General features: G+C 44.9%; 1 protein-coding gene across 1 annotated transcript in view; it reads left to right on the plus strand.

Annotated features, from left to right (window-relative positions):
• Positions 1 to 1,539: 1,539 nt before the first annotated feature.
• Positions 1,540 to 27,181, plus strand: part of Igf2bp3 (insulin like growth factor 2 mRNA binding protein 3) — a 138,466-nt gene continuing 112,824 nt past the window's right edge. The window contains exons 1-2 of the mRNA XM_085691173.2: positions 1,540 to 2,355; positions 3,287 to 3,347. Of these exons, the coding sequence (XP_085547299.1) occupies positions 2,181 to 2,355; positions 3,287 to 3,347 (236 nt within the window). The 5' untranslated portion in view covers positions 1,540 to 2,180. The remainder of the gene's footprint in view (positions 2,356 to 3,286; positions 3,348 to 27,181) is intronic.

The following is a 27,181-nucleotide window of genomic DNA, read 5'->3' on the forward strand; positions in this document are numbered from 1 at the left end:
TCAAAAAATATGAAGGCAAAGAATAACTCTTTAGGTAACTAAAGTTAGCCATAAAAAATTTCACCTCCAAAGGGTTCTTTCCAGATTTCCAATAATTTTAAACACCATGTCAAAGTACACGTTTGCCCCATCTCACAAAGCCCATTTTACTGAATTAAGCTTAGGTGAAAATACTGATTAAGTGTGTTTACATTTATACAGTTGGGTTGGGTTTACTTGGCAGGAAAGAAAAACCTGTTAGAAAGAACAGTTGCATTTAAAATGGATGATCTGACATCTTCCGGTTACTTGACACAAAATTGTAAGTTCCTTTTAAAAGACAAAATGCAAATAATCTAGCTCGTACAATAATCCCACGTTTGAAAATAAACTGCTACTCGTGCTATCTTTGAGAGGAACACTTTAAAGTGTTCATAAGGTTTTTGACAGAGAAGCACACCATATCAAGTAATCAATTGCTGAAGACGTTTAAAGTATGAAGCACACATTTTCTCTATTCACATGTTTCTACCAGTAAGAGTAGCAAAACATTAGATTTTTGTCTATTTCCAGGCTACACAGAACTTAATTTTGGTCATCAAAATCCATCAATTTATCTTTTCCATAAAATACCTGCTGAAAATATATCACAAGTTTTCTTGTGAAAATCTTTGAGTAGAGCACACAACCATTAAACCACAGTCGAAGGTGCCCACAAGGACAGGGACACTGCCTTTTTTCCTCATTCTTGTTCTCCGGCGCACATTTTCTAGGCTCAGGAAGGCTCCACCGGGCCCAGACACCCCCCCACCCCAACCACCATTGTGCTCATTACCTACAGGGAAAATAATGAATGGCTCGCACGGTCAAAGGAAGGCAGAAAGAGCCGAGGAACAGTTCCCTAGCGCGGCCACCATCGAGGGCTGACGCTGAGCGGGGTTCCATGAGAGTCCCAAGTTCTCAAACTAAAATTATTTAAATAAAAGTAGCAATACTCCCCGACCCTCCCCCTTCAAAAAACCACAGGAAGCGAGGGTTTCCCTTTAAGTACCGACTTTTCCCACTCGGCCACCCCTAGCCCCGCAGCCTCCGCCCCGCGCCCCTCCCCCACGCGGCCAGCCCGCCCCCGGCCTCATTTATCCAGAGCCTTCTCGCAGCCGAGCAGCCAATGAACGGCGAGGCGGAGAGCCACCCGGAGCGCAGGCGGAGGAGGTGTCGCGCAGACACCCGCCCAGGACGCCGGCTCCCCTCCCCCACGCCGGCCCGGGCCGCCCCGTTCGCTCGGTGCCCGGGGCCCGCGAGGGGAGCGGCGCACGGCCCCGGGGTTCCACTTTCCCTCGTCACCAAAGCCACCGCTTGAGAGTTCGAGATTGTCATTCAGGTTTCGTTGTTAAGTGACCCATTTTTCAAAAATCGGATGGTTAAAACTACGGTAACTGCAACGGCGGGACCCCTTAACCGTTTCCTCGTCTTAAGAAAAACGAATCGACCGCCTGGCCCGCCCGAGACTCGGACCCTTTCGAAACTCGCCGTGCCAACCGCGACCTGCGCCGGCTGCTGCGGCTCGCTGCTCTCCGCCCCCTCCCCAGCTCGGGGTCCCTGGGCCAAGCTCGAGTCCCCTCCCCCTCTCGTTCTCTCGCTTTTTTTTCCCTTTCCTCCGAAACCCACTCTAATTGAGGCGCTGGGATTCCTCACGTGAGACGTTGATTTGTAGTTTGAACACGTGGCTCATTCAAAAAGCCGGACACTCGGAGCGGCTGCCCCCGCCCCACTCCCTCCGCCGCTGCCAGTCACCCCTCGGGGTTTTTTACGGGGAGGCGGCGCCTGCCCCACGTAGTGTGATATTTTCACAGCCCGCTGGCCGCTGCCGAAGGGGTTGGGGAGGAAGAGACAAAAAGTAGTTTCCCCCCCGCGCCTCCTCCTTTCTCTCCCTAATCCCGCCTCCTCCCCAGAGTTAGGAAGACTCGACGCTGGGCTCGTCGCTAGGCTTTTTTCTTTCTCTCTCTCTCTCTTTTTTTAATACCCAGAAGAGGAAAAAAGGACCCTGGGATCTGGTTTTCGCCCGCCGCTCCGGTGCCCGGGTCACTGTGTGTGGGTTTGAAAGGCCAGACGAGAGGAACAAAACCCACCGACTCCATCCACCGCCGTGGGTGCTTTTAATTTAGCATTTTCCTCGGTTTTTAAAACAACCTCTCTTCACAATGAACAAATTGTACATCGGGAATCTAAGCGACCACGCCGGACCCGCGGACCTGGAAAGTGTCTTCAAGGACGCCAAGATCCCAGTGGCTGGCCCCTTCCTGGTGAAGACGGGTTACGCGTTCGTGGACTGCCCGGACGAGGGCTGGGCCCTCAAGGCCATCGAGGCGCTTTCAGGTGGGGCCCGAGCGCGTGGTCTGGGCGTCCTCGTCGCCGCAGCTGCCATCCCGGGCCGGGATTGCTGGTGTGTGTGTGGGGGGGGGGAGGTAGACGCGCTGTCAGCCTTCCGGGCGCGGCGCGTGCTGCAGGCCGGGCCAGGCGGGCCTCGGGGCCCAGCGTGGACGCCCGCTGGGCCCTCTCTCTACCCGCTGTCCCCCGGCGGTGGAGAACAGAAAGTGGCCTCAGCCCCACGTCCGAGGGAGGCCGCGTCCAGGCGGTCCCGCTCCACCCCGCCTAGTCCACCTCGCGGGGTCGGTGGAGCGAAAGGGGCAGGTGGGCGGCGGCGGCCGGCTGTCGCCAGAACTGCAGCCCTGCCACGCGCGGCGCCGCGGTCCGGGCCCGGGCGCGCTCTGCCGGGATGCCCGAGGGGAGAGCCGCTGCGGGTGCCTTTCGGTTTCCCAGCTGGACTCGAGGCCGGCGCCTTGCCTGGCCAGCGCGTATTGACCGGCACCCCGGCCGCCCCAGCTCCTCCTGGCACCCTGGCTTCTCAATCCCACCGCCCAGTGTTCCAGGCCAGCCTGGACGTGGACCAGGAAGAAGGCCGCGCGCCCCCATCGCAGGCTGTCTGTTGGGGGTGTCTCTTTTGCAGACCGTGGGTTGCTGGGTGGCCCTCTGAGGGGGTCAGGAAGCGAAAATGCAACCCAAGTGGTGAGAGTCTGACTATTGGTCTCCCTCCTTAGCCTTCTGCAAGTTAAAAAGCCACACCCACCCGAGGGGTCAGCTCCGCACCCTTGCGGTGCCCCGAGCCTCCCTTGTCCTTGAGCCTGGTGGGAATCTTGGAGCCCTCCGGAGGTCCCCGAAGCGGGCTGTGTTTTCTCTTAAAAGACTGCAAGTTTCAAGGCGGAGAGAGCCGCTAAATTCCTTCGTCTCGCCTCTTGTGTGTCCACAGGTAAAATGGAACTGCACGGGAAACCGATGGAAGTTGAGCACTCGGTGCCCAAACGGCAGAGGTGAGCCGAGTTACCCTTTTCTCACCGATTTGTAGGGAGAAAGCGCTGAATACAGATGAAAACTAGGTTACACTCTAGCTTACACGCTGGGGGCCGCGGTTCTGCTTGCTGGTTTCCCTCTTGCATTTAAGTTTATGGCAGGTGTGTGTGTGCGCGTTGATAATTCTGGGAAGTAATCGAGGGCTTGTCAGCGGCCCCTGCTTCTGGGTTATTGTTGTTCTTATAAAAGCCTGTCAGGACGCTCTCGCAGCTCACATTTTCTTGTCAGAGCAGGTCTAGTCGCTTCAACTGGAAACCCGCCTTTCAAAGGGCTAAACAGTCTTTGGGAACCGAGGGGATTTAGACTGGGCCTGGACGGATGTGGGGGGCTGGTTCGCGGGTGGTGGGCGCTTCTGAGAGGGGAGGAACACAGTTGCCTTTGCCCTGATTCACTGGCCAGCCAGCGGCCATTGGAGTACAGAGAGTGAATGCCGGGGTCCTGCAGCCTTTCAAACACTTCTAAGTTTTTGCAAACAGTACCTTTGTTCAGCTCCTCCTGCCTTTGGTGTGTTTTTGCTTACAAATAACCGCCATGGTAAAGGCTAGGAGATCTGTGCTACTCCAGTGGGATTTCTGTGAGAGCGTCTGTAGCTGTCACTTTACAAAATATTTGCAGGCTGTTTTAACTGCTGAAGCTTTTTGGAGAAGTGGCTCTTTTTTTTTTTTTTCCCCTGGCACAGGCCGTGGATTCTAACTCTTAACTGGAAAGACCGAGGCATTATGGCCTTCTGGGTTTTGCAAGGTGGGGTTAGGGTTTCTGTCTTGCCCTTCTGCCCTCCACCCCCTCTTTCCTAACCTGGGCCAAACAATAAGCTTGAAGTTAATTCAAACCAGGGCTGTGTGTATCTGATGAAGTATTTGTTAGCGTGTGCTCTGGGGGACAGAAGGGAATTGCCGGTAGAGACAGGGCAGGAAGAATGCTATATGCTACAATCAGATGCCTTATGTGCTATGTTTTGAATGAAGTTCTCTTCCCTGGATCATTTCACATTTCTGGTTTTCGGAATAAACTGGTGTGGATATTTGTAGATTATATAAGCACTTGCTTAATTTTCCTTAAGATAATTAGAAAGATAGTTGAGAAACCTGATTTAGTTCCAGTTAAGGAATTTCGGTAGGGGTCAAGTTATTTCATATAGTAGAATGTAATCAAGTTTTTTTTTTATCTTCTAAAATAGATGTGGATAAAAAGTATTAAGTTGATCTTGGTTTTGTAGAAATGTAAACAGTTGAGGGACAAAGCATGTGCCCTTCGGAAGTTTAGAGACCTAGTTTGTGCTTTGAAAAATGAAATGTAGTGTACACATGCTAGTCGGTTTAATGCTTAGTCCGTGTATCTTGGTTCTTAATTGATTTTTCTCTGCCTTGTGCTTGGGATCAATCCAGGCCTTCATTTTTGCAGGCAGGAACTCTACACTTGGGCTACATCCCCAATTCTTGGTTTTTATCAATTGTTGAATTAAAAGTAAGCAAAAAAAAAAAAAAAAAGAAAGAAAGAAAAAGAAAAGAAAAAAGAAAGAACGAACGAAAGAAAGAAAAATTGGTGTAGCTTGGTGCTTGCTTAGCATATCAGAGGCCTTGGATTTCAGTGCCAGGAAGGGCAAATGATTATAATCAAAGAAACCTTTTGGAACTTAAAATATTAGATGTTTCGAGTTTTTCCAGGTACAGTTAATAGATTGACCTCCGTTTACTGTGCCTTCCGCTTTTTCTTTTAGGAATTAATGTCTCCCCAGGTGTGGAGAATTAATTTAGGGACTTTGGTAACAACTGCTAGTCTTCTAAAAGTTTTGCTTAGCTTGAAAACAGTTACTTGTTACTTTTGGATGGACAGGCTTCCTCTTTTGGAAAGCTAGCAGACAGATGTAGCAAGTGGAAGCAAATGTTTACTGGAAGCTTCTTCAGTTTATTAACAATGTAATAATAATAAGCTTTTCCAGCTTTTTTTTGTTTTCACTACTAAAATGCTTAGGATTTTAAATGCTGTCTTGCTAGCAGAACAAAGTAAACTGAGTACATTTTGTTTCTGACTTGAGAGCAGTTGAGTGCTGGAAATCCTTTACTGAAATGTCTTTTAAGTAGAGCCTTCTTTAGCTGCCTGGGAAATTTACTGTTCATCTATATGACGATTCAGTTTTAACTGGGCCTTTAAGTTGTGCCGTTTTCCTTATCTGGATTCTTCCATCATTTCCATGGGCTCTGGAAGAAGGCCAAGAGTTGACCTGGCAACCATATACTCACATACCTATGGCTAGGTTAAGAGGTAACTCTGGGGTGGATTACTTCGATAGGAGCTGATTGCACAACTCAGTCAGATCAATAGATTGCCAAGATAGTCTGCTGAACTTTGAGACAGAGTTTGTTTTGCTTAGCAGTCATTTTTCCACCATGATGTGGGCATCTGAGGCAGGCACGCCCACTTGTAAGGTACTGACCTTTATACCTGTTTGCAAGGCATGCTGGGAAGCGGGTGCTGGGGAATGCTTCTGGCAGAACTCTGAGCTGGACGACCAGGGAAGCAGGAACAGAGGTGATTGGATGGTTTGCAGGCTAGCCTAGCTGCTCTCACTGCAAGCTGAGCTGGGCGGGACCCTTTCAGGAAGGGGTATTGTTGAGTTTGGTTCAAACCAAGCTTAGTTCCCCATTACTGAAGTCTCAAGGGAATGTGGAAGGAATGTGGCTTTTCTGCATTCAGATGCCCCTCTGTTGTAGATTACAGCAGTGTGCACAGGGCCTGAGGATGCCTGTGTCCCTCAGTCCCAAATTCAAAGGATACAGCATAAGAAGGCTTGATAGCTTCCAGATCAGGGCTAATTTTTTTTCCTCTTGGACATAAGGTGAGTGAGGAAATAGTTTCACCTAGGAAGGACTGTAGAAGAGAGTGGTTGGAAGAGCCACTGGTGTCTGTAGGGCTTCTGGACGCCCTGTGTGCTTATGTAAACGGTACCGCTGCCCTGTTTTTGTTATGTTGTGGGCTCTTGGGCATGGGAGAGGGAATGGCAAAGTTGCTGACACTGCAGAACTGAGACATGGTGGTTTCAGTTAAATTTCCATGCCTTACAGATTCTTGATTTTTTTTTCATATTTTCAGTTTTTCACAATCTACTCATATTTGATCAAACTTGTGATTTAGTTCTTAACCTTTGTTATGAATATTTGAATAAAGGAGAGAAATTATAGGATGTTATAGTTAATGTGTACAAAGAAGGATCCTTGAAAATAGTTTGTGGTCCTAAAACTCAAGTACTTCATGTTCTTAATAAGAAGATAAAGGGAACAACTTGCTTTGATACTGGAATCTTGTCTCATGATGTCAGTTGAGTAGAACATTACAGAAATGACTGGGGTTTCATCCATTGTAAGTGGCCATTTAAAAGCTAGCGTGTTGCTTCAGTGGCTGTTTAGTGTGGAACAATGAAGCCAGGGGAATGGTAGCTACAGACTGTGGGCCAGCTTCAGAGTCTTAGGATGGCAAAGCTGTTTTCAATGCTGGCCATTTAGACACAGATATAGTTCTTCCTTAGTGCTGTGGGGCAGATGAAGCTCACGTCTGAATTGTGGAATTTCTCACACATGCAGATGGTTGAGGTTTAAGGTTAGGGAACTTGGTTGGGAAAGAACTTGGAGCAAAGTTACCTTTGAGTGCATAACTTAGGATCGTCTGTGTGACTGTCAGTCAAAGTGGTTGTGGCTGGGGGATTTTTTTTTCTTTTTTAATTTCCTATTTGCTTGATACAGTTCGAATTTGTGAGATTTCTTACTTTAGCCTTAATAGACTTTTTAGAAAGGAAATGCTAAGTAGCTTTTACCATGTTAGCTTCTACCATGTTTTGCTCATAGCAACCCGAGGAAAATATTACTGAAATATGATATCTCTGCGGAGCCAGTGGGAATTGGGAACCTGGCTTCTGATTTTGGCTCTTGCTTTTGACCTGTGTGGTTGCTGAGAGTCTGCTCAGGCCAGATGCCGTTGTGACAACTCCACAGAGCGTAATTTGTTCTGAGGTTTTGCCACTTTCCTGGAAGCAAATGGGTTCTTGGAGAGGCTAAAATTTAAAAGTATCTTAGGGATTATAGAGATCTGATGCTTTTTCTCTAAGGACCCTGGCTTGAAATCTTCTGTAGTTCAGTAGTTCAGTAGCTTTCCCCGCCTTTTTCCTGTGTACCACTTTCAGGCAGTCAGTGAGTGGAATATTATCTTTGCTATGCTTTGAAAGCCTTTGTGAGCCCTGCTGCCGTGATCTTGTTGTCTCAGGACTGGGATCTTGAATTAAGTGACGCTGCTGAACCACCTCCATCTTTGTGAGAGACTCTTTTGCAATTGTCCTTAGCAGCATCCAAGCAACAGCTTTCCTAAAACTAACTAATTTTTGAAAGGTATGAATTATCCATTCACTAACTCTGGCAGTTAGTTGGTTTGGTCTGGGAGGAAGGAGAGGCGGAAAGATGGTTTAGCTGTGCTATTCTTAGCTGTTTCCTTTATCGACTGTTGCCTCTGATTCAAGCTTCCAAAGTCACAAGACAGGAGGTGGCACTGTGGTAGCAGTGACCAAAGGGTTGGCATTCTTAGTTAGGATTTCTGCCCCACACATCTGATGTTTACAAATGGCTTGTACTGCCAGGATTTGCTTGAAGGCTGGGCTGATGGTCGGCATACTTTGGAGAGCTCTGTTAAAATTGAGGGTGTAATTTATCATGACCTGAAGTCCTGTCTGGTAACTGCTTGGTACTGGTAAATAAATAGTAGCAAACATTAACATGGTGTGTGAATTTTGTTGTCACGAAGGGGGGGAGGGAGACGATGACTCATACTGCAACAACTCTACACGTTTTAGAGAATTATCCAGAGACCATTTAACTTAAGAAATACTTTAAACTTATCAAGAAAAGTGTAGTAGCTAAGATGATAAAGGACCAAGTGTCGTGTTTTTCTTTTGAAGCTAGAGCTTGCTATATAACCCAGGCTGGCCGCAAACTCTTAGTTCTCCTACCTTGGGTTCCTGGGGGCTGTGATTACTGAGGTATTACCACACACCAGGCTCAAAGTTCTTAGAATATCCGGCATCATTATCACTGAAAAGTTGTCTAAGGAGTAGAGTATGTTGCAGTCATGGTATTACATATTCTGCCCAGCAAACTATAGGCAACTTAACTGGTTCAAATAACTTTTTTTTTTTTTTTTTTTTTTTTTTTTTGGAGACAGGGTCTGTTTCTCAGGCTGGACCCAGATTTACTGTGTAAATCCCGAATTTCTGATCCTGAGTGCTGGGTGTAGGCATCTGCCACCATGCCCTGTGTGTGTTGAGGGCTGAACCCACGGCTTTGTGCGTGCTTGGCAGGCAGTGCTCTAATGGGTGTCACATCCCCAGCCTTTCTTAGTTTCTTACCTTTGAGGGAGGATCTCACCATATAATGCAGGCTGACTAGGAGAGCCTTCTGCCTCAGGTCTCGGCATAGCTCGCTCTTCCTCCTGTTTCTACAGATCTGTTAGGTGGTTGGTTCTCTCCCACATGATGTCATTTTGGGTGATTTATTAAAGCTGGATTAAAGAGTCCTAGAGGAGTCACTCCCACAACTGGCCCCTGGGTGCTTATCCCTGTAAGATCTTTGTCCAGGCGTATCTCTGTATCTCGTGCAGTTAGTAGCCAAAGTGTGCCCCCCACCCAGTGATTGGCACATTGTTATCTTTGTCCCAATCCATTAATTAAGGCAGTTCACCTGGTCAGACTAGATGCATGAAAGATAAGGCTACCTCTCTGTCAGCAGACTGTAGAATTGTGTGCACGCTCATCAAGGGAGGAGTTGATGGGCGTGGCAGTCTTTACATTATTGTTCTGCTGTTGGGGATTACAGTCAGTCTAGGGAGCTCTCTATCTACCTCAGGGCTACATCTCAGGCCTTTGTTTTTTGGATAGGGTCTCTCCATGAAGCCCAAGGCTGGCTTTGAAATTGCTGTGTAATCCAGGATTTTCTTGGGTCTTAATTTATATTTGGGAAATTGTTTGAATTTGATGCTATTTCTACTAAAGGGGGTTGTTGGCCTCAAATGTTTGGCGCATAGAATACTGGACCAAAGGTGTACCTAGTAATAGCTTTTCTGTCATATAAAAGGCCAGGGTTCAGTTTCCAGCACTGAGAATGTTTTTTATTGCTCTTATCAATAGGAATGGAGAGTCTTTCTCTACTTTTATTTTCTTGAAAGAGATGCATTGGTGTTAGTAGAGGCTCTCTCTGTAAATTTCTAAGAAGCAGCCCCAGTAACTGCTGATGAATTAGAGAATTGAGAACCAAGGATGACCGAGCAACGGGGTGTAAAATGGTGACATTCACCAGAAGGGGGCATTATTAGTGAAGGGGCAGATTCTGGGGTGGGAGGTAGGAACTTTCCTTTTGTCAAGTTTTTTTTTTCTTTTTTTTTTCTTTTTACAAAGAAACCCAGTTTTGAAACATTCCCCCAAAGTCTTTTTTTTTAAAAAACAGTTTATTTATTATGTATACAATATTCTGTGTGTATGCCTGTAGGCCAGACCTCATTACAGATGGTTGTGAGCCACCATGTGGTTGCCGGGAATTGAACTCAGGACCTTTGGAAGAGCAGGCAATGCTCTTAATCACTGAGCCATCTTTCCAGCCCCAAGTTTTTTTTTTCTTTTAAAAAATTTTTATTTCGGGGCTGGAGAGATGGCTCAGTGGTAAAGAGCACTGACTCCTCTTCCAGAGGACCAGGGTTCAATTACCAGCACCCACATGGCAGCTCACAATTTTCTGAAGATCCAGTTCCAGGGGATCTGACACCTTCATACCAATGCACATAAAATAAAAGTTAAATAAACTATAAGAAATGTTAAAAAAAATTATTTAAACATTTTTTTTTCATTTTACTAAAGATTTATTTTTTTATTATATATAGTGTTCTGGCTGCATATATATATGCATATATGCACCAGAAGAGGGCATCAGACCTCATTACAAATGGTTGTGTGGTTGCTGGGAATTGAACTCAGGACCTCTGGAAGAGCAGCCAGAAGCCAGTGCTCTTAACCTCTGAGCCATCTCTCCAGCTCATTGTCAAGTTTTAGTGCTTAGAAATACAAAAGAAGTGGAGAAGATGGTTGTGTGCTTTAGTCTGGAGCTCAAGGGAAGGTAGGCGGTAGAGAAGAAAATTAGACTCCTTCGATGTGTTCACCATCAGAGTGGAAGTAAGTTGGTAAAGTAGTTTCTTTGTGTAAAAAGTGTGTGCCAGAGGGGCTGGAGAGACACGCTAGTGTTTACTAGCACTGGCTGCTCTTCCAGAGGATCCAGTTCTATTTCTAGCACCCATGTGGCAGCACACAACTGTCTGTAACTCCAGTCCCAGTGGCCATGCCTCTTTAGCACCCATATGTGCCCATACATATAGACAGGTTGTGTGTCTCTGTGTCTCGGTCTAGACCAGGCTGGCCTCGAACTCTGAGATCTGCCTGCCTCTGCCTCCTGAGTGCTGGGATTAAGGGCATGTGCCATCATGCCCAGCTTTCAGAGGTTCTTATTAGACTTAGTATCTTTGATAGAGGTACTGAGGCTGGAGAATAGCTCTGAGGTTAAGAGCACTGACTGCTTTTCCAAAGCAGTCAATTCCCAGCAACCACATGGTGGCTCACAACCATCTATAATGAGATCCAATGACCTTTTCTAACATTGTATACGTAATAAATAAATAAATGTTAAAAAAAAGAAAAATACCCCTTTCTTCACAATGGTCAGGTAGAGGGAGTGTTTTGAGGAAAAGTAAGCTAGACTGTGGCAAAGGCGGTGTAGTCACCTGTGTTGGGTGCTGCAGAAGAGTTTGTGACGTAAATGAACACATGAGTAGAGGTGGGGGTAAATCCCAGCCTTTGGGGCCGAAGAGATGGCTCTCCAGCTAAGCACATTTGCTGCTCTTACAGAAGACCTGGGTTTTCTCAGCACATGACTCCATCACCCCATTCTGACCAATAGGCACAATTACGCACATGATGCACATAGACACATGTGGGCAAAACACTCATGCATAAAATAAAACTAAAAACAAAATTTTAAAAGCTTTGTGTAAGATGGTTGTGAGCCACCATATGAACCATTTCTTTGGCCCAAAACAAATCTTTTTTCCCTTATCTCCAAGACAGGGTCTTTCTGGGTAGCTCTGACCGTCCTGGAACTCACTTTGTTGACCAGTTTAGAGATCCACCAGCCTTTGCCTTCAGAGTGCTGGGATTAAAGACATTAATACCATGCCCAGTTAACCAAAATAAATAAATCTTAAAGAAAAACAACTAACTGAACCTTCTAGCACTGCTGTAAGTGGATGGATTTATGACAGTGACCTGGAATATTGCCTTTCTTCCAGATTTCATTTATTGGCTCTTGGATTGTCTTCTAATTTCTAGAAACATTTATGAGTTTGTTGTTTCTAATCTTTTAGAGCTGGAGGAGTCCCCTAATTCTAGTAGATCATCTTGTTCAACATTCAAGACCTGTCTGTAACTTCTGGTCAAGACCTGTTGCCTGGTGTATTTCATCATTTCTGGTGACTGTGAGCTCAGTTCCTTAAACAAATCGTATGCTTTTTATTAACATAAATTTGGGAAATCCTCCAGAAACTATCTTAAGTTGCAAAAGAGTGAGGTCCAGTTCAGATCTTCTGTAGAGCTTACCTGACAAGCGGGGGTTGAAACTGTTGGTCAGTTCATTATGGCTAGCATAGGCTGCTCAGGCTGGCCTAGACCTCTAAATTCTCTAGTCACAGCCTCCCCTTCTGCTGGGCTTACTTTAATCATTTGATTATTTTGGATGCTGGGAGAGGTTAAGCATTCTTTTCATTTTACTCATAAAACTTATGCCACAAGAAATATGGTCTTTTGAAAGTGCCTAAATTCCTCCTTAGTTTTGCTTCCTTGAAAATCTCTTCCTAGATAAGAGCAGGCTCCTCAGTTGTGAATTCCGCCTTTAATGGCCTCCTTACCTGCTGGCATGAAGTGCTTCTTTCGCTCAGCTGATCTTGAGGGACTTGGCTTTCTGTCAAGACTTGTGTTTTTCTTCTGTACGTTCTTTCGTCAGTAGTGTGTTGTTTGGGGCTGAAGAGCAGTCTTGGGAGTTAAAAGGTTAAGAGCAGGCATCGCTCTTCCAAAGGACCAGAGTTCGATTCTACTCTCTCATAACTGCTGCCCTCATGACTCCAGTCCTCCGGGGGATCTGACTCCTCCTGCCTCCACGGACACTTGTATACATGCTACTCACACACACACACACACACACACACACACACACAATTAAAAGAAAGATCTTTTTTAAAAAGTTGCTACTTTCTTGGTGTATTAGACACTGTTTTTAGGAAGGAAATTTAAAGAGACACAACAGTAAATTCTGTGATATTAGTTGCTTTACTAAGAGATTCTCCATAGAGCCTTGGGTGAGGAGACCAGCCAACCGCACCACTGCTGGCTCCATTGCCCTGTCTAGCCTGACTTCACTCTCCCCATTAAGTTGCTCAAATCCTCAAGTGGCTTACTTGAGAATCTACGGCAGCCCTGTTGTATTTGCGGGGACAAGTCAGGGCAGAGACAGCTGCTGTCTTGCTGTCTCTGAAGTTTGGAAGTCTTTGAAGGGTTGACTTATTACAGTCTTCCTTTACAAAAGAGCCCAAAGGACAGCCCAAAGTGGTGGGCAGTCACGGTTTATTACAGAGTGAAACCGGTCAGGGAGTCTAGTTTTGTTTGGTTTTGGAGACCGGTCTCCTGGAGTGGAGGCTGGCCTTGAGTGCCTGGCGCTGCTGCGTCACTCCGGTGCGAGTGCTGTCATGCCCAGCTCGGACATCAGTTTGAAGAAGGAAACCAAAGCCTGGTGTGATGGCTCATGCCTTTAATTCCAGCAGAAGCAGGTGGATCCCTGAGTTCTAGGGAAGCCTGATCTAGAAAGCAAGTTCCAGGACAGCCAGGGATATACAGAGAAATCCTGTCTCCAAAACCCCCAAACAAGAAACCAAGACCTTTAACTGATACATTTTTAGCAGCTTCACCTAACTATGAATGAATTGTGGGGTGGGGTGGGGTGGGCCTGGTGGCAGCAGAGAGAGTGTGAGAGGTAAATAGAGAAGCCCCAGCCTTTTCTCTTGAGTGTGACTACGGGAATACGTCCTTATAGCCTATAAAATGATCTGTTTGTCCTGGCTTGTTTGTAAGGGCCCTGCCTTGCAGAGGGAAGTCTCTTTAATTACTACTATTGTTGAAGATTGGGAGGCTTGGAGGTAAGGACTCCTTCTGTGTCCTTACTGTGTGTTCTGCCTGCACCTGTCCATGCAGGCCAGAGGAGGGCACCAAATCTCATTACAGATGGTTGTGAGCTATCATCTGGTTGCTGGGAATTGAACTCAGGACCTCTGGAAGACCAGCCAGTGCTCTTAACCTCTGAACCATTTCTCTAGCCCTCTTTTTTTTTTTTTTAAATAAAGATCTATTATTTGTGTGTGTGTGCATGTAAATGTTTTGCTTGCATATATGCATGTGTACCATGTGTGTGCCTTGTGCCCCTAGAGGCCAGAAAAGGGCATTGGACTCCCTGAAACTAAAGTTACAGGCAATTGTGAAGGTGGGCACTGAACCCAGGTTGTGCTCTGAGCCTAACTCTGTAGCTAACGTGCTAGCTCTGCCATGCTGATGTTTTAGGGTAGGGAGGTGATGGCAAATGTTGAAGAGCTTTGTGTTGTGTCCTGACATCTGCTCATTTAAGTAGAAATCTGTGCATCTGGGTGTGTGGTCCTGGCACTCTGGAGGTGTGGCCAGCCTGGGATACATGATGATATCCTATCAGAAAAATAAACCCAAAGTCTTGTTGCTCTCCTCTCTTTCTCTCTTATCCTCCTCCTCTCTTCTCTTTTTGTTTTTTGTTTTGTTTGTGGTAGAGTCTCTAAAGTACTCCAGGCTAGCCGTGAACCTGTTTCTGACCTCCCTCTGACCTTGTGAATGTTCAGCACTGGGGGTACAGACTTTCTGGGTGTGTTGTTTATATGTGTTAATTTTTTTTCTCACAGTTTGACATATAATAGACTATCAGTAAACAGTGTAAGTATTGAACATGTGAACTTTACTTTTTTTCGGTGTACATTTAAATCAACTTAAAACATAAGGGTGAGGACAGAGAGATGACCAAATAGTTCAGAACACTTCCTGCTCTTCCTGAAGGCCTGGCTTCTATTCTCAGCACCCACATAGCAGCTAACAATCATTTTGTAATTCCAACTTCATGGGCTCAGTGTCCTCTCCTGGCTTCCAAGGGCACCAGGCATGCATATAGCAAATAGACCTACGTGAAAGACAAAATACTCACCATAAAATAAAGATAAAAGTAGAAACATCTTCATTTGAAACTAATAGCAATACATAAGAGCATATGAACTGCCTCAGTGGATAAAGAGTCACAAAGGCTGCCACCAAGCCTTGTGACCCAAGTTTGATCAGGAACCGTATGATGGAAGGAGAGAACTGTTTTCCGTAAGTGTTCTCTGACCTCCATGTGTGTGCTACTCAAGGGAATGAATAAATGATTAAAAAGCAGCCACAAGGTAAAATAAATCTCAATCTCTCTCTCTTTGGATTTATTTTCAAAGAGACATGGTGGAAATTCATTTATTCCAGCACTTAAGTAGAGACCACTGGATCTCTGAATTTGAGGCCATTTTGGTCTACATAGTGCGTTCTGGGCCATTCAGGGCTTCACAGTGAGATTTTGTGTAAAAAAATGTTCTTACATTTAATTGTGTGTGTGTGCGCACGCATGTGTGCATTCTGGAGGGGACATGTGTATACGAATATGTGAGTGCCGGTCCTCCCTAGTCAAGAAGTCGCAGCATCTCTGGAGTTGGAGTTATAGGTGGCTATGAAGCATCCAGTATGAGCTGGAGCAGTGTTTTGGCTCCCAGCTTGCTTCAGGAATGCCTTGTCTTCATCCCTTGTGTATGGGGATTATAGGCAGGTGGCCATGCCCACCGACACTTTATGTAGGTTCTGGGTTTCCATGCTTGTGTAGTCACTTCAGCCACAGGTCTTAGCCCTGTCCCTTCACAAATGTTTAATGTGTGTTATATATTTACATATATATTATGTTTTAAGTATTTTTTCCAAAACGGGGTGTCTCTGTGTATCTCTGTTTTAGAACTCACTTTGGAGACCAGACTGGCCTTGAACTCAAGAGATCTGCCTATCTTTGTGTCCTGAGTGCTGGGAATAATGAAATGCACCACCACTACCTAGCTATAAAAAGCTGTTTATAATATGATCTTATCTAGTGCTTTTACTATATGTTTTGAAGGATTTTAAGTGTGTAGTATGGGTAGATTTAATCATTAGCTTGCTGTGCTGTGAAGTATATTATGCAATAATTTAATTTTTTATTATAACATGTCAAATATTCTTACATATGTACTCCCCAGAAAAATTTCAAGGTGTATTGTTGTGCTGGGGGCTCAAACTCAGGACTTCCTTTGTGCCAGGCAACCACTAATGTACCTATGACTCAGGAATTTTTTTTTTTTAAAGATTATATCTTACTGTGTAGCTCAGTCTGGTCTCCAACATTCTAACCCCCAGCCTTAGTCTCTGAGAGCTGGGGTATGGGTATGTACCACCATGTCCGTTTGTAGTCTAGAAAACTGTATAACCCAAATTCTTAGATTGGAAATTGTTGTACCAAACATATATATTTAGCTGGGTGTGGTGATGTATGCCTGAAATCTGGTACTTGGGAGCCTGAGGCAGGCAAATTTCTGTGGGTTTCAGACCAGTCAGGGTTATACAGTGAGACCCTGTCTCAAAATAAAATAACAAAAATTAAATTTGTAAATGCAGTGGAGGGGGAACTATGAAATTTCTGTTATTGACAGGATTCACCATGGGCTGACAGCAAAGGAGGGCCTCTTGTGGCCGTGTGCAGTGAGACTCTGGGGTCAGGAGCTGCGGGGACCGAGGGTCACCCTGGAGGCAGTGCTGGATGTGAGCCCGAGGCTGAGGGTCAGGAGCTGCGGGGACGCTAGGGTCACCCTGGAGGCAGTGCAGGATGTGAGCCTGAAGCTGACCTATGTTTCCTAGTGAGGTCCTCTCTGCAACCAAACACAATACAAATAAAAACCAAACTTGTATTTTCAAGTCTCTGTGATTTTAGAAATGTTTTCCTTCTCATTCAGAGATGATGGCCTCACTCTAATAAGCTTGCATTCTCTTCATTTTTGTCGTGTGTGTGTGTGTGTGTGTGTGTGTGTGTATCCCGATAGTGGGAGCTGTATTAAATCATCTCCCAAGGGGGAGACAGTGCTGCTTGTGTTCTGCTGCCTTTTTTATGTTACTCTTTGGTGGTACAAGTGTCTCAATAGCCACTTCTCAGCTAACCCAACTTTGGACCTCGAAGTGCATCTTTTCTGCTGGATATTTAGCTTGTGAAGTTCTATTTGTAGTATATTTGTGTATTTTAAGAAGCAGTCTCACAATGTTAAAGTAAAACCCAGGGATTTCTTGGACCAACAGAAAAGAAGGTAGTATCCAAGTGGGTGGATAATGGACAAGAAGCTGAGTTACAAGAGCCCGTGACATTAAATCTGAGAAGTTATTGAGTTCCCCCTAGAGACTCCCAAATGTTTATTTTAATTTAACTTAATTAACTTAGCAAGAGTTCTCCATCTCAAAAATTAACTATGTTGCCCAGGCTGGCCTCAGGTTGTCGGGTTTGGGGGATCGGCAGAGCTCAGCCTCCTGCGTAGCTGGGACTATAGGTTTGCGCCGTTGCGCTCCACTGCAGTTTTAAAGAAGTCTAACTTTTATTTGTAATAATAATTATTTTTTATAAATAGTATGAATGTTTTGCCTGTGTGTGTCTCTACGTCATGTGATGCCTGGTGCCCAAGGAGGTCAGAAGAGGGCATCAGGTTCTTGGGACTGGAGTTACAGATGGTGTGAGCCACCATGTGTGTGCTGGGATTGAACATGGGTCCTCTGGAAGAACAGTAAGGGCTCTTAATCACTGAACTATCTCTAGCCCCTATTTTTATTTCTTAAAATATGTTTTTTAATTTATGTGTAGGTGTGTTTAGTGTCTTCCACCTATGTTCAGGTATCCACAGAGACCAGAAAAGGGTGTTGGATCCCCAGTAACTGCAGTTACAAATGTTTGTGAGCCTCCTAATGTAGGCGCTAGGGATAAAACTGAGGTTCCCTGGAAGAGCAGCCAGTGCTCTTAACTGCTGAGCCATCTAAGAGTCCAAAGTGTGCCACCATGCCTGGCTTATTTCTGTGTTTTTTAATTTCAGAAATGAATTGTTCAGGCCACATACAGATGGAACAACAGCATAACAATTCTGTTTTAGTTTTTCCTTTTTTTTTTTTTTGTTTGTTTGTTTTTCCAGATAGGGTTTTTCTGTAGCTTTGGAGCCTGCCTGATAACAACTCTTGTAGACCAGGCGGGCCTTGAACTCACAGAGATTCGCCTGTCTCTGCCTCCCGAGTGCTGGGATTAAAGTCATGCTCCACCACCACCCGGCTCTGTTTTAGTTTCACGGGTTAGAAAGAGCACACCCGTGTCTGAGGAGAAGTGCTGGCAATACAGCTGCTCTCATTTTCTCGCTAAACTGCTTACGTAATGTTTATACTTTTCAATTTTTTTTTTTTTTTGAGCCAGGCTTTCTTTGTATGGCTCTGGTTGTCCTGGAACTCGCTCTGTAGACCAGGCTGGCCTCCCAAGTGCTAGAATTAAAGGCGTGCGCTGCCACCAGTCAGCTCCAAGATTTATTTTTTTATTATTTCTAGTTACATGAAGATGTGTCTGCATATGGGGTTGTGCAAGTGACTCTAGGTGCCTATGGAGACCAGAGGCATCAGATCTCCTTGACCTGGAGTTAGAAACAGCTGTGAGCTTCCTAACTAGTACTGGTAACCAAACTTAGGTCCCCTGGAAGAGCAGCAGGTGTCCTAACCACTCAGCCATCTCTCCGTTCTTAGTTTTTACTCAGTAACTTTAGTGGTTTGTTGTAACAGTGATCTTGAAAGTTGACTGACATTCTTGTAAGAAGTTGTAATGTGTCAGGTACCTAGGACCCCAAGAGGGATGGGAAGAGCAGCAGAAACTGGTCCACCCATGGATGGAAGAGACAGAGGGGACAGCAGGAGCAAAGGCATTTAAGTGTGCAGTATTCTGGTGTGTGCATGCGTGTGTGTAAGGGAAGGGGGAGACAAACTACAAACTGTTCAGGTGTGAGGAAGATGACCTTGACTCAGACTTGGAAGCAGTAGGTGGAACTGTGTGATGTCTCTCCTAGTGACTTCTCGTGTGACTTCAGGTGCTCTCAGTTTAGCTAATGCTGTTTGGTTGATGGTGATTTGGGATTGTTGTGGAAGACTTGGTGTCTGGTTCTGTTTTGGGATCTGTTCCCCTGAGAGTCTGTTGAACTGCTTTTGCCTCCTTAAAGCTTCATGGGAATGGCTGTGCCCCATAACTTTCTATGGCTTTCATAGCCGTGCTCGGGTAACCTTCTGACAGGGTAATTAGGGTAAGGTATGATTAGGGCTACCAAACCTGTAATAAGGATGACTGTGCTCATGTTATTAACATTGGTTATGGAAAGACAATTGTCAATGGTGATGATTAAAGCTCCTGGTATTATTTGATTTTTATTAAAGACATTACAAATGATGTAATGAGCCTTTAAAGAAAAACATGGCTGGTCCTTTTATGTGCACATACTACTAATAGTGAAGTTAGGGACAGCAGCTCAGCACAGGGAGGAGGACCAGAGTCACCTTGATTGGAGCTGCATGAGCCCTTGCTAGTAGCTCTATGGTTGTCGGCAGACTGATGGGATTCTCTCTCCAGTTTTTACTGGTTTGGTTGTCTATGAAAAGGAGAGATGACACTCATACACAGGGTGTTCAGCAGTCAGTGCTGTCTGCAGAGGACTTCCCGGGTTAGCTGGTGTCTCTATGGAGTCGATACAGTCAAGCTTGTGAGTGTACCACACGGCAATAGAGGAGGACCTGCACAATCCCGTTGTCTAGGTTTGGATGTGTACGGTGACATAGGGTGTTTTAAATTGCTTTGTAGAATATTGATTTTGCATAGGAAAGCATAAGAAACTGTACTCTGTATCCAGATACATAGATTATTGAATCCTCAGATGTATTTAGTCATGAAATTATCCTGACAAAAGGTAAGAAGTAGAGGTTCTGAGGTGCATATCTGGAAGGCCGTCTGTATATCAGACACCCAGTCTTACTAGTTACGGATGCCGGTTATCGTGGCATTTTCTGTTTTACCACCTTGTAGAAGAACGAGGAGGATCAAGTGTCTGGTGCTGGCAGGAGTATGGGGGAAGTGCTGCTCATACAGCCAGTGCCTGCTGACAGACGGCTGGCATGCGCTCCACTTGGCAGTACAGGTTGTATCTGTTACCTAAAATACTTGGGACCAGAAGTATATCAGATTTGGGATTTGTGGGATTTGGGAACATTTATATGAACTTTTTGAGCATTCCTAATCTGAAAATTCCAAAACCAAGTCTTTAAACTATGATCTCAATAGTTAGAACTTACAAAATTTTTGGACAAGGGCAGGAAGCAGCCACATTCTTTGCCAAAATTTGGGAGTGGCCAACTGCTAGTGTTCTTCCGCTCTGACACCTGTTGACATAGACCCACATTGCTTTCAGCACCACTCTCTTCCAAACTCTACTGGGGTGGCCCATTAAACCCAACTTAAAGAGTTTAACTGCTTTTCTAGCCCAGCATCCCGAAGTCTTCCATATTCTGGCAACAAGCATCATGGTCAGGCCTTTCACAGTAATGCCCAGTCCTGGTACCAGCTTTCTTAATTACAGTTCTGTTGCTACAAAGAGGCACCATGACCAAGGCACCTGTGCTGGATAGTTTTATGTCAGCTGGACACAAGCTCAAGCTATGTGAAAGGAGGGAGTCTCGATTGAGAGAATGCCTCCATAGGACCCAGATGTAGGTTTACTTACAGGGCATTTTCTTGATACGGGAGGGCCCAGCCCATTGTGGGTGAAGACACCTGTGGGCTGGTGGTCCTGGGTTCTTTAAGAAAGCAGACAGTTTACTCAGCTGTGGGGAGTGAGCCAGTAATCAGCATCCCTCCATGACCTCTGCTTCAGCTCTGCCTCCAGGTTCCTATGCTGGGCAGTGATGGCCTTCCTTCCATCAATGATGGATTATGATGTAGAAGTGTAAGCCAAATAAATCCCTTCTTTCCCAAATTGCTTTTGGTCATGATGTTTCACTGCAGCAATAGAAACCCAATGAAAACAGCACTTCATGATGAAGACAACATTTAATTGGAGGATTACAGTTTCAGAGGGAGTTATCATGGTCGGGAGTGTGGTGGCACACAGATAGACATGGTGCTGGAGCAGTAACAGAGCTTTATGTCCTGATCCATAGACAGCAGGCAGAGAGAAAGGGAGAAGGAGAGAGAACTGGGCCTAGAGTGGCCCACAGCCATTGCTACACTTTCCCCAATAAGGCCACACCTCCAAATCCTTCTCACACAGTTCCACTAATTTGGACCAAGCATTTAAACATGAGCCTATGGGGGACCATTCTCTTTCAAACCACCCACTTCTCACTTTTTTTTTTTTTTTTGATTTTGTTTTTCAAGATGGGTTTCTTTGTAGCTCTTGTTGTCCTGGAACTCTGTAGACCAAACTGACCTCCAGCTCAGATTGGCTTGTCTCTGTCTCCCGAATACTGGAATTAAAGGTGTATGCCATTATCACCTGTCTTCACATTTTATTTTTTTAAATAAAAATACTTTGTGTATAAATGTTTTGTCTGCATATTTGTATGTATGCTACATGTATACATGGTGCCCATGAAGTTCAGAAGAGGTGTCAGATCCCTTAGATCTAGAGTTACAGATGGTTGTGACTCCATCATGTGGTTGATAGGGCCCAAACCCAGGTCATCGACAAGAGCAATATATGTTCTTAACCACTGAGCCATTTCTCTAGCCCCTTACATCATACTAACAGGCTTTAGATTATTCAGAAAGGCTGCTGGCTGAAATCTGAAATGTCGGTGAACTCTGGACACCATGACATTCAGGCCCCTTGTGTTTTGAGTGGATATTTATTTGTGAATATTGAGGAACTAAGTGAAGTCATGGTAATAGGTAGAAGTTTTTTCAAAAATTCTAGTTTTTACTTAAAGTTCAAATTCAATCATTTGGAAATAAATATGCGAGGAGAAACCATTTTCTAAATAAATGTTTACCTGATTCCTTTTTGAGACTGTCAGGCACTCAAGCATAAATATTTCTCCTGAAGTGTCTTCAGGTAGGCATGGTACTTTCTAAAGAGAGACTGACCCAGGATGGTGTGTGACTGTGGTCCCAACATTCGGAACTGGGAGTTCCAGGCCAGCTCTGGGTCTGAAGACTACTTCACCTGGTACTTGGAGCAGTTACCTGGCCTCTGGATAGAATCAAAAGCCACGGGAGACAGCTGAAGCGTTTGTGTGCACCTCTGTCTCAGTTCAGTTCAGAGATGAACAAAGGGATGTGTGCTCATGAATTGAGGCTGGCTAAAACTTGTTTTCACCACTTTTATATAAGACAAAACACCTAATTTTTTATTGCAGATATCAGGGAGTCACACAGGGACTAGACAGTTGAGAGCCCCTGCATTGCTGCATGCTCGCAGTTAGCAGCACTGTTAACCCTGAAAGGGGTGGAGTGCCATCTTAGAAATGTTGTAATGATAGTTTTGGCTCCTTGGGCCTTTGAAAGCATCTGGGGAACTCCAGGATGCTCAGGCTGTACTTTGGGAATTACTGCTCCACTCTAATGTGTACTTTGTCTACTTGGATCAGGTGTTTTTGGGAATGTGTATTTACACCATAGTGGCAGATGGTCAGAGAAAGTGAGTTTCTATACAACTGCCTGGCAGGGGATTTCATACAAAAAACAGATGTGGAAGACAGAAATGTAAAACAATAAACACAAAAAGGCAAAGTCTAAATGCATAAAAATATTTAGACTAATTAAAAAGAACTTAAAACCAAGTGTGAGAGTTGGAACCATGGCTCTGTGTTAAGAGAATTCACTGCTGCTGCACAGGACCCAGGTTTGGTTCCCAGCACCCACATGGCAGCTCACAGCTGTCTGTAACTCCAGTTCTAGGAGATCCAAAGCCCTCTTCTGACCTCCTTGGACACTAGTGACACACATGGTGTACATTCATACATGTAGACAAAAAAAAAAAAAACCCAAAAAACCAAAGCAAAATGAAGCAACAACAAAAACAAACCCCAAAACACTTGTCCCAATGTGGTGGTTTGAATGAGAATAGTTCCATTGGCTCATATACTGAATGCTTAGTCACCAGGAGTGGAACTGTTTGGGAAGGATTAGAAGGTGTGACCTTGTTGGAGGAGGTGCATCACTGTGGGTGGGCTTTGAGATCTCAAACACTCCCGCCATTCAGTTAGCTCTCTGTCTCCTGCGAATCAGGTGTGAGCTCCTAGCTACTGTTCCAGTCCTGCCTTTCTTTTTCTTCCCTGGCATGATAATGGACTGACCTTCTGAAACTGTAAACGAACCTCCAGTGAAATGCTTTCTTCTCTAAGTTGCCTTGATCATTTCACAGCAATAGAACATGAAGACAGACATAAAAATAAATCTTCAGAAAAACAAAGTGGGGGCTGGAGAGATGGCTCAGTGGTTAAGAGCGTTGCCTGCTCTTCCAAAGGTCCTGAGTTCAATTCCCAACAATCACATGGTGGTTCACAACCATCTGTAATGAGGCATACACACAGACAGAATGTTGTATACATAATAAATAAATATATAAAAAAAAGAAAAACAAAAGTGTGAGCAAAATGTAGGTTTGGGCATTTGGGCACTCAGACGGGCTTCAAGCTCAGTGGACCGAAGCCTCCAGGCCCAGGACAATGAGCAGACCTGTTAGTACTAGTTAGTCTTTCAGGACATAAACAGGTTGACAGTTACAGTGATTTGAAGCTGAAGACTGTGGAGGTGTATCATAAGGAAAGTAAGGTCCAGCTGCTGGTGTACCCCAGCCAGCCTTTCCAGTCCCTGTGTAGCTGTCAGCTAATGTCAGAAAATAACTAGTGTTGCTCCTGCCAGGGAAGATGCTTTCTTAAGTAAAGGGTTTCTTCTTTGGGAATCACAGCAGTGACATTTCTCCAAAGCCCTGCGTGGTGTGTATCTTCCCACCGCAGGACACTGGGTAGCTAGCCAGTAAGTTTGCTTTTCTTTCTCTTTTTCTTTTTCTTTTTTCTCCTATGGCCTCTCTGTGTAGCCCTAACTGTCCTGGAATCTGGTATGTAGACCAGGTTGGGCTTGGCCTCTCTGTGTAGCCCTGGCTGTCTTGGAATCTGGTACATAGACCAGGTTGGCCTCTCTGTGTAGCCGTGGCTGTCCTGGAATCTGGTATATAGACCAGGTTGGCCTCTCTGTGTAGCCCTGGCTGTCTTGGAATCTGGTATATAGACCAGGTTGGCCTCTCTGTGTAGCCCTGGCTGTCTTGGAATCTGGTATATAGACCAGGTTGGCCTCTCTGTGTAGCCCTGGCTGTCCTGGAATCTGGTATGTAGACCAGGTTGGCCTCTCTGTGTAGCCCTGGCTGTCCTGGAATCTGGTATGTAGACCAGGGTGGCCTCACTCTAGAGACCTACCTGCTTGGCCTTAAACCTTCTTTTTTTACATAGTTTTATTAGATTCAGCCTCAGCAGATTTTATGTGATTTATTCAACAGGTAGGAAAACAGTACTTTTCTTTAAGTAAAAAGCCTATAAGCAGGTATTTTGAGACAATGTAGAGGGCTAGTTTCTTACAATATTATCACCAACTTTAGCGTGAATTGACAGTTCCTGTCCGAAGCTACATTTCATGACTAGCGCCGCCAGTTGGTGAGTGCAGCTCTGTCTCGGCTCTCCCCTGAGCTGCCTTTGTTTCTGATGTGGTCTGTGGCTGCTTCTCTTCACTTACTGTCCTGACTTTAAGGTGAAGATTTTTGTTTTGTTGGATATACTTATTTTATGTGTTTGAGTGTTTTTCCTGTGTATGTATGTGTGTGTCTGGTGCCCATGAAGGACAGAATAGGAGGTCAGAGCCCCTGGAGCTGGAGTTACAGATGGTAATGAGCTGCCATGCGAGAGCTGGGAATCGAATCTGGGTCCTCTGAAGAGCAGCAGACGAACTGCTGAACCATCTCTGGAGTATTTAAGATCAATTGTTTATTGAAAAAGGGTCTCACTGTGTAGCCTGGACTGATATTTAACTTGTGGTGACCCCACTACCCCCAACTTGGCCTCCAGAGTATCTGTGTAATAGTCCTGGCTGTCCTAGAACTCCCTCTGTAGACCAGGTTGCCCTCAGACTCACTCAATTATGGGGATCAAATTTAGTTGTCAGGTGCCTTTTCCTGCTGAGCCGTTTGGATGACTCTCCTCCTCATCTCTGAACCTGGAGGTCACCAGTTGGCTAGGGAACTGCCAGTCAGGATGCTCCCATCACAGACTGTCCCTGCTCCTGCCAGGACTGGGGTTAGTACCCAGCTGCCTCTCCGTGGTTCTGGGGTGGCAAACTCAGGTCTCCATGCATGGCAAGCACTTACCTATCCAGCCATCTCCCCAAACCCTTCAAAAGAAATTTAAGCCCCCCCTCTAAAGTTATTTGTATTTCATTTTATTATTGTTTTCCTTTGTTTGAGACAAGATCTCACTATGCAGGCCAGCCCAGGCTGGACTGGAACTCAGAGATCTACTCAGAGGCCTCTCCAGTGTTGGGATTCTTCTCTTCTCTTCTCTTCTCTTCTCTTCTCTTCTCTTCTCTTCTCTTCTCTTCTCTTCTCTTCTCTTCTCTTCTCTTCTCTTCCCTTCCCTTCCCTTCCCTTCCCTTCCCTTCCCTTCCCTTCCCCCTTCTCCCTTCCCCCTTCCCCCTTCCCCCTTCCCCCTTCCCCCTTCCCCCCTCCCCCCTCCCCCCCTCCCCCCTCCCCCCTCCCCCCTCCCCCCTCCCCCTTCCCCCTTCCCCCTTCCCCCCCTCCCCCTCCCTCCCCCCCTCCCCTCCCCTCCCCTCCCCTACCCTATGGGTCTCAACCCCTATGGGTCTCTATTATGTAGAGAGAGATCCTGGAACTCCGTTTGTAGCTAGGTTGGCATTGAGCTCACAGAAATCCTATCTGGATTAAAGACATGTGCGAACATTTCCAGATTTTTTTTAATGATTTATTTTATGTGTTTGGATGTTTTGCCTGCATATATGTCTTTGTGAGGGTATTGGATCCCCTGGAACTGGAGTTACAGACAGTTGTGGGCTGCCATGTGAGTGCTGGGAATTGAACCAAGGGCCTTTGGAAGAACACCCAGTGCTCTTAACCTCTGAGCCATCTCTCCAGCTGTTTTTTTAAGTGGTATTTTCAAACTTATTTTTGGGTGCTAAGTCTGCTGTTTAATGCTTAAATTACTAGTTTGTTAGAAAAATTTGTGATTTCTTTTTCGCAGAAAGAGCTAAAATACTAAAATTTGACTTGTAAGCGTAAATGAAGTCATGATTTTTTTTTAATATTTATTTATTTGTTTATTATGTATACAGTATTCTGTCTGTAGGCCAGAAGAGGACACCAGGCTTCATTACAGATGGTTGTGAGCCACCATGTGGTTGCTGGGAATTGAACTCAGGACCTTTGGAAGAGCAGGCAATGCTCTTAACTGCTGAGCCATCTCTCCAGCCCCCTGAAGTCATGATTTTAAAGAAAAATTATGAGTCTTAAAATATTAGTAATGTGCTTTTTTCATTTATGATGTGTGTAAGATGGTGTAATATGTAAAGGTCAGAGGTCAACTTTGAATCTGGGTCTCACCATGGGTTCTGAGGGCTGAACTCAGGTTGTCAGGTTTGCATGGCAAGAGCCTTTGCTTACTGTTCCATCTTGACTGCCTCATGAACTTTATTTTCAAAATGAATGTAAATAACAGATTTTGCAGCAGTGAAGCCATAATGTGTTCAGTCTTAGACGGAGACCAAAACACTCACTCAGTATACATTGGTTTGAGTGATTCTGCATTTATGGACTTGTTTAACAGTGCTAAAATAAAATTTGTAATTAAATGTAATTAGGAACCTCATGATAGAATCCTAGGTAGTAATTTAATGCTTTAGTCTGTCCAAGATTAGTTGTATGTCTTTAACATTAAGCATTGAGTTCATTTTGAGCTCTCAACATTTTATGAGCTGCTTTATAATTTATTCATTATTGTATGTTGGATCTGTGTGCAAATGTGAGGTCAGAAGATGGCTTTATGGAGTCCGTTCCCTTTTCCTAATTTACTTGTGTTTTGGAGTTGAACTCAGGTCACCAGGTTTGTGTGACAAATGTTTTTACCCATGAGTTGAATTACTGGTGACTACTAAGTGCTTAACTATGTAGAACAAAAAAACAGAGGGGGGGGTGAAATAAAGATCCAACTGATGCATTTTACTTTAACTAAGATAACTTTGAGTATTTGTATCAGTATGTAATGTTTTTAAAAACAAGTTTCTAAAACTAATTTATTTAAGGTGTATGGGTGGTTTGCCTGCATGTGTATTGGTATATATATGTTCCAGGTACCATGGAACTGGAGTTACAGGCAATTGTGAGCTGCCATGTGGGTGCTGGGAATTGAACCCGGGTCCTCTGGAAGAACAGCCAACACTCTTAATTTTATGATAATCTAAGTAACAAACAAAGGTGAGTTTTTCCAAATGATTTAGTTAAACACAAAGTT

Source organism: Myodes glareolus, chromosome 6 (genome assembly GCF_982192425.1).
Source record: "Myodes glareolus chromosome 6, mMyoGla1.1, whole genome shotgun sequence".
In the NCBI taxonomy this organism is placed as follows: Eukaryota; Metazoa; Chordata; class Mammalia; order Rodentia; family Cricetidae; genus Myodes; species Myodes glareolus.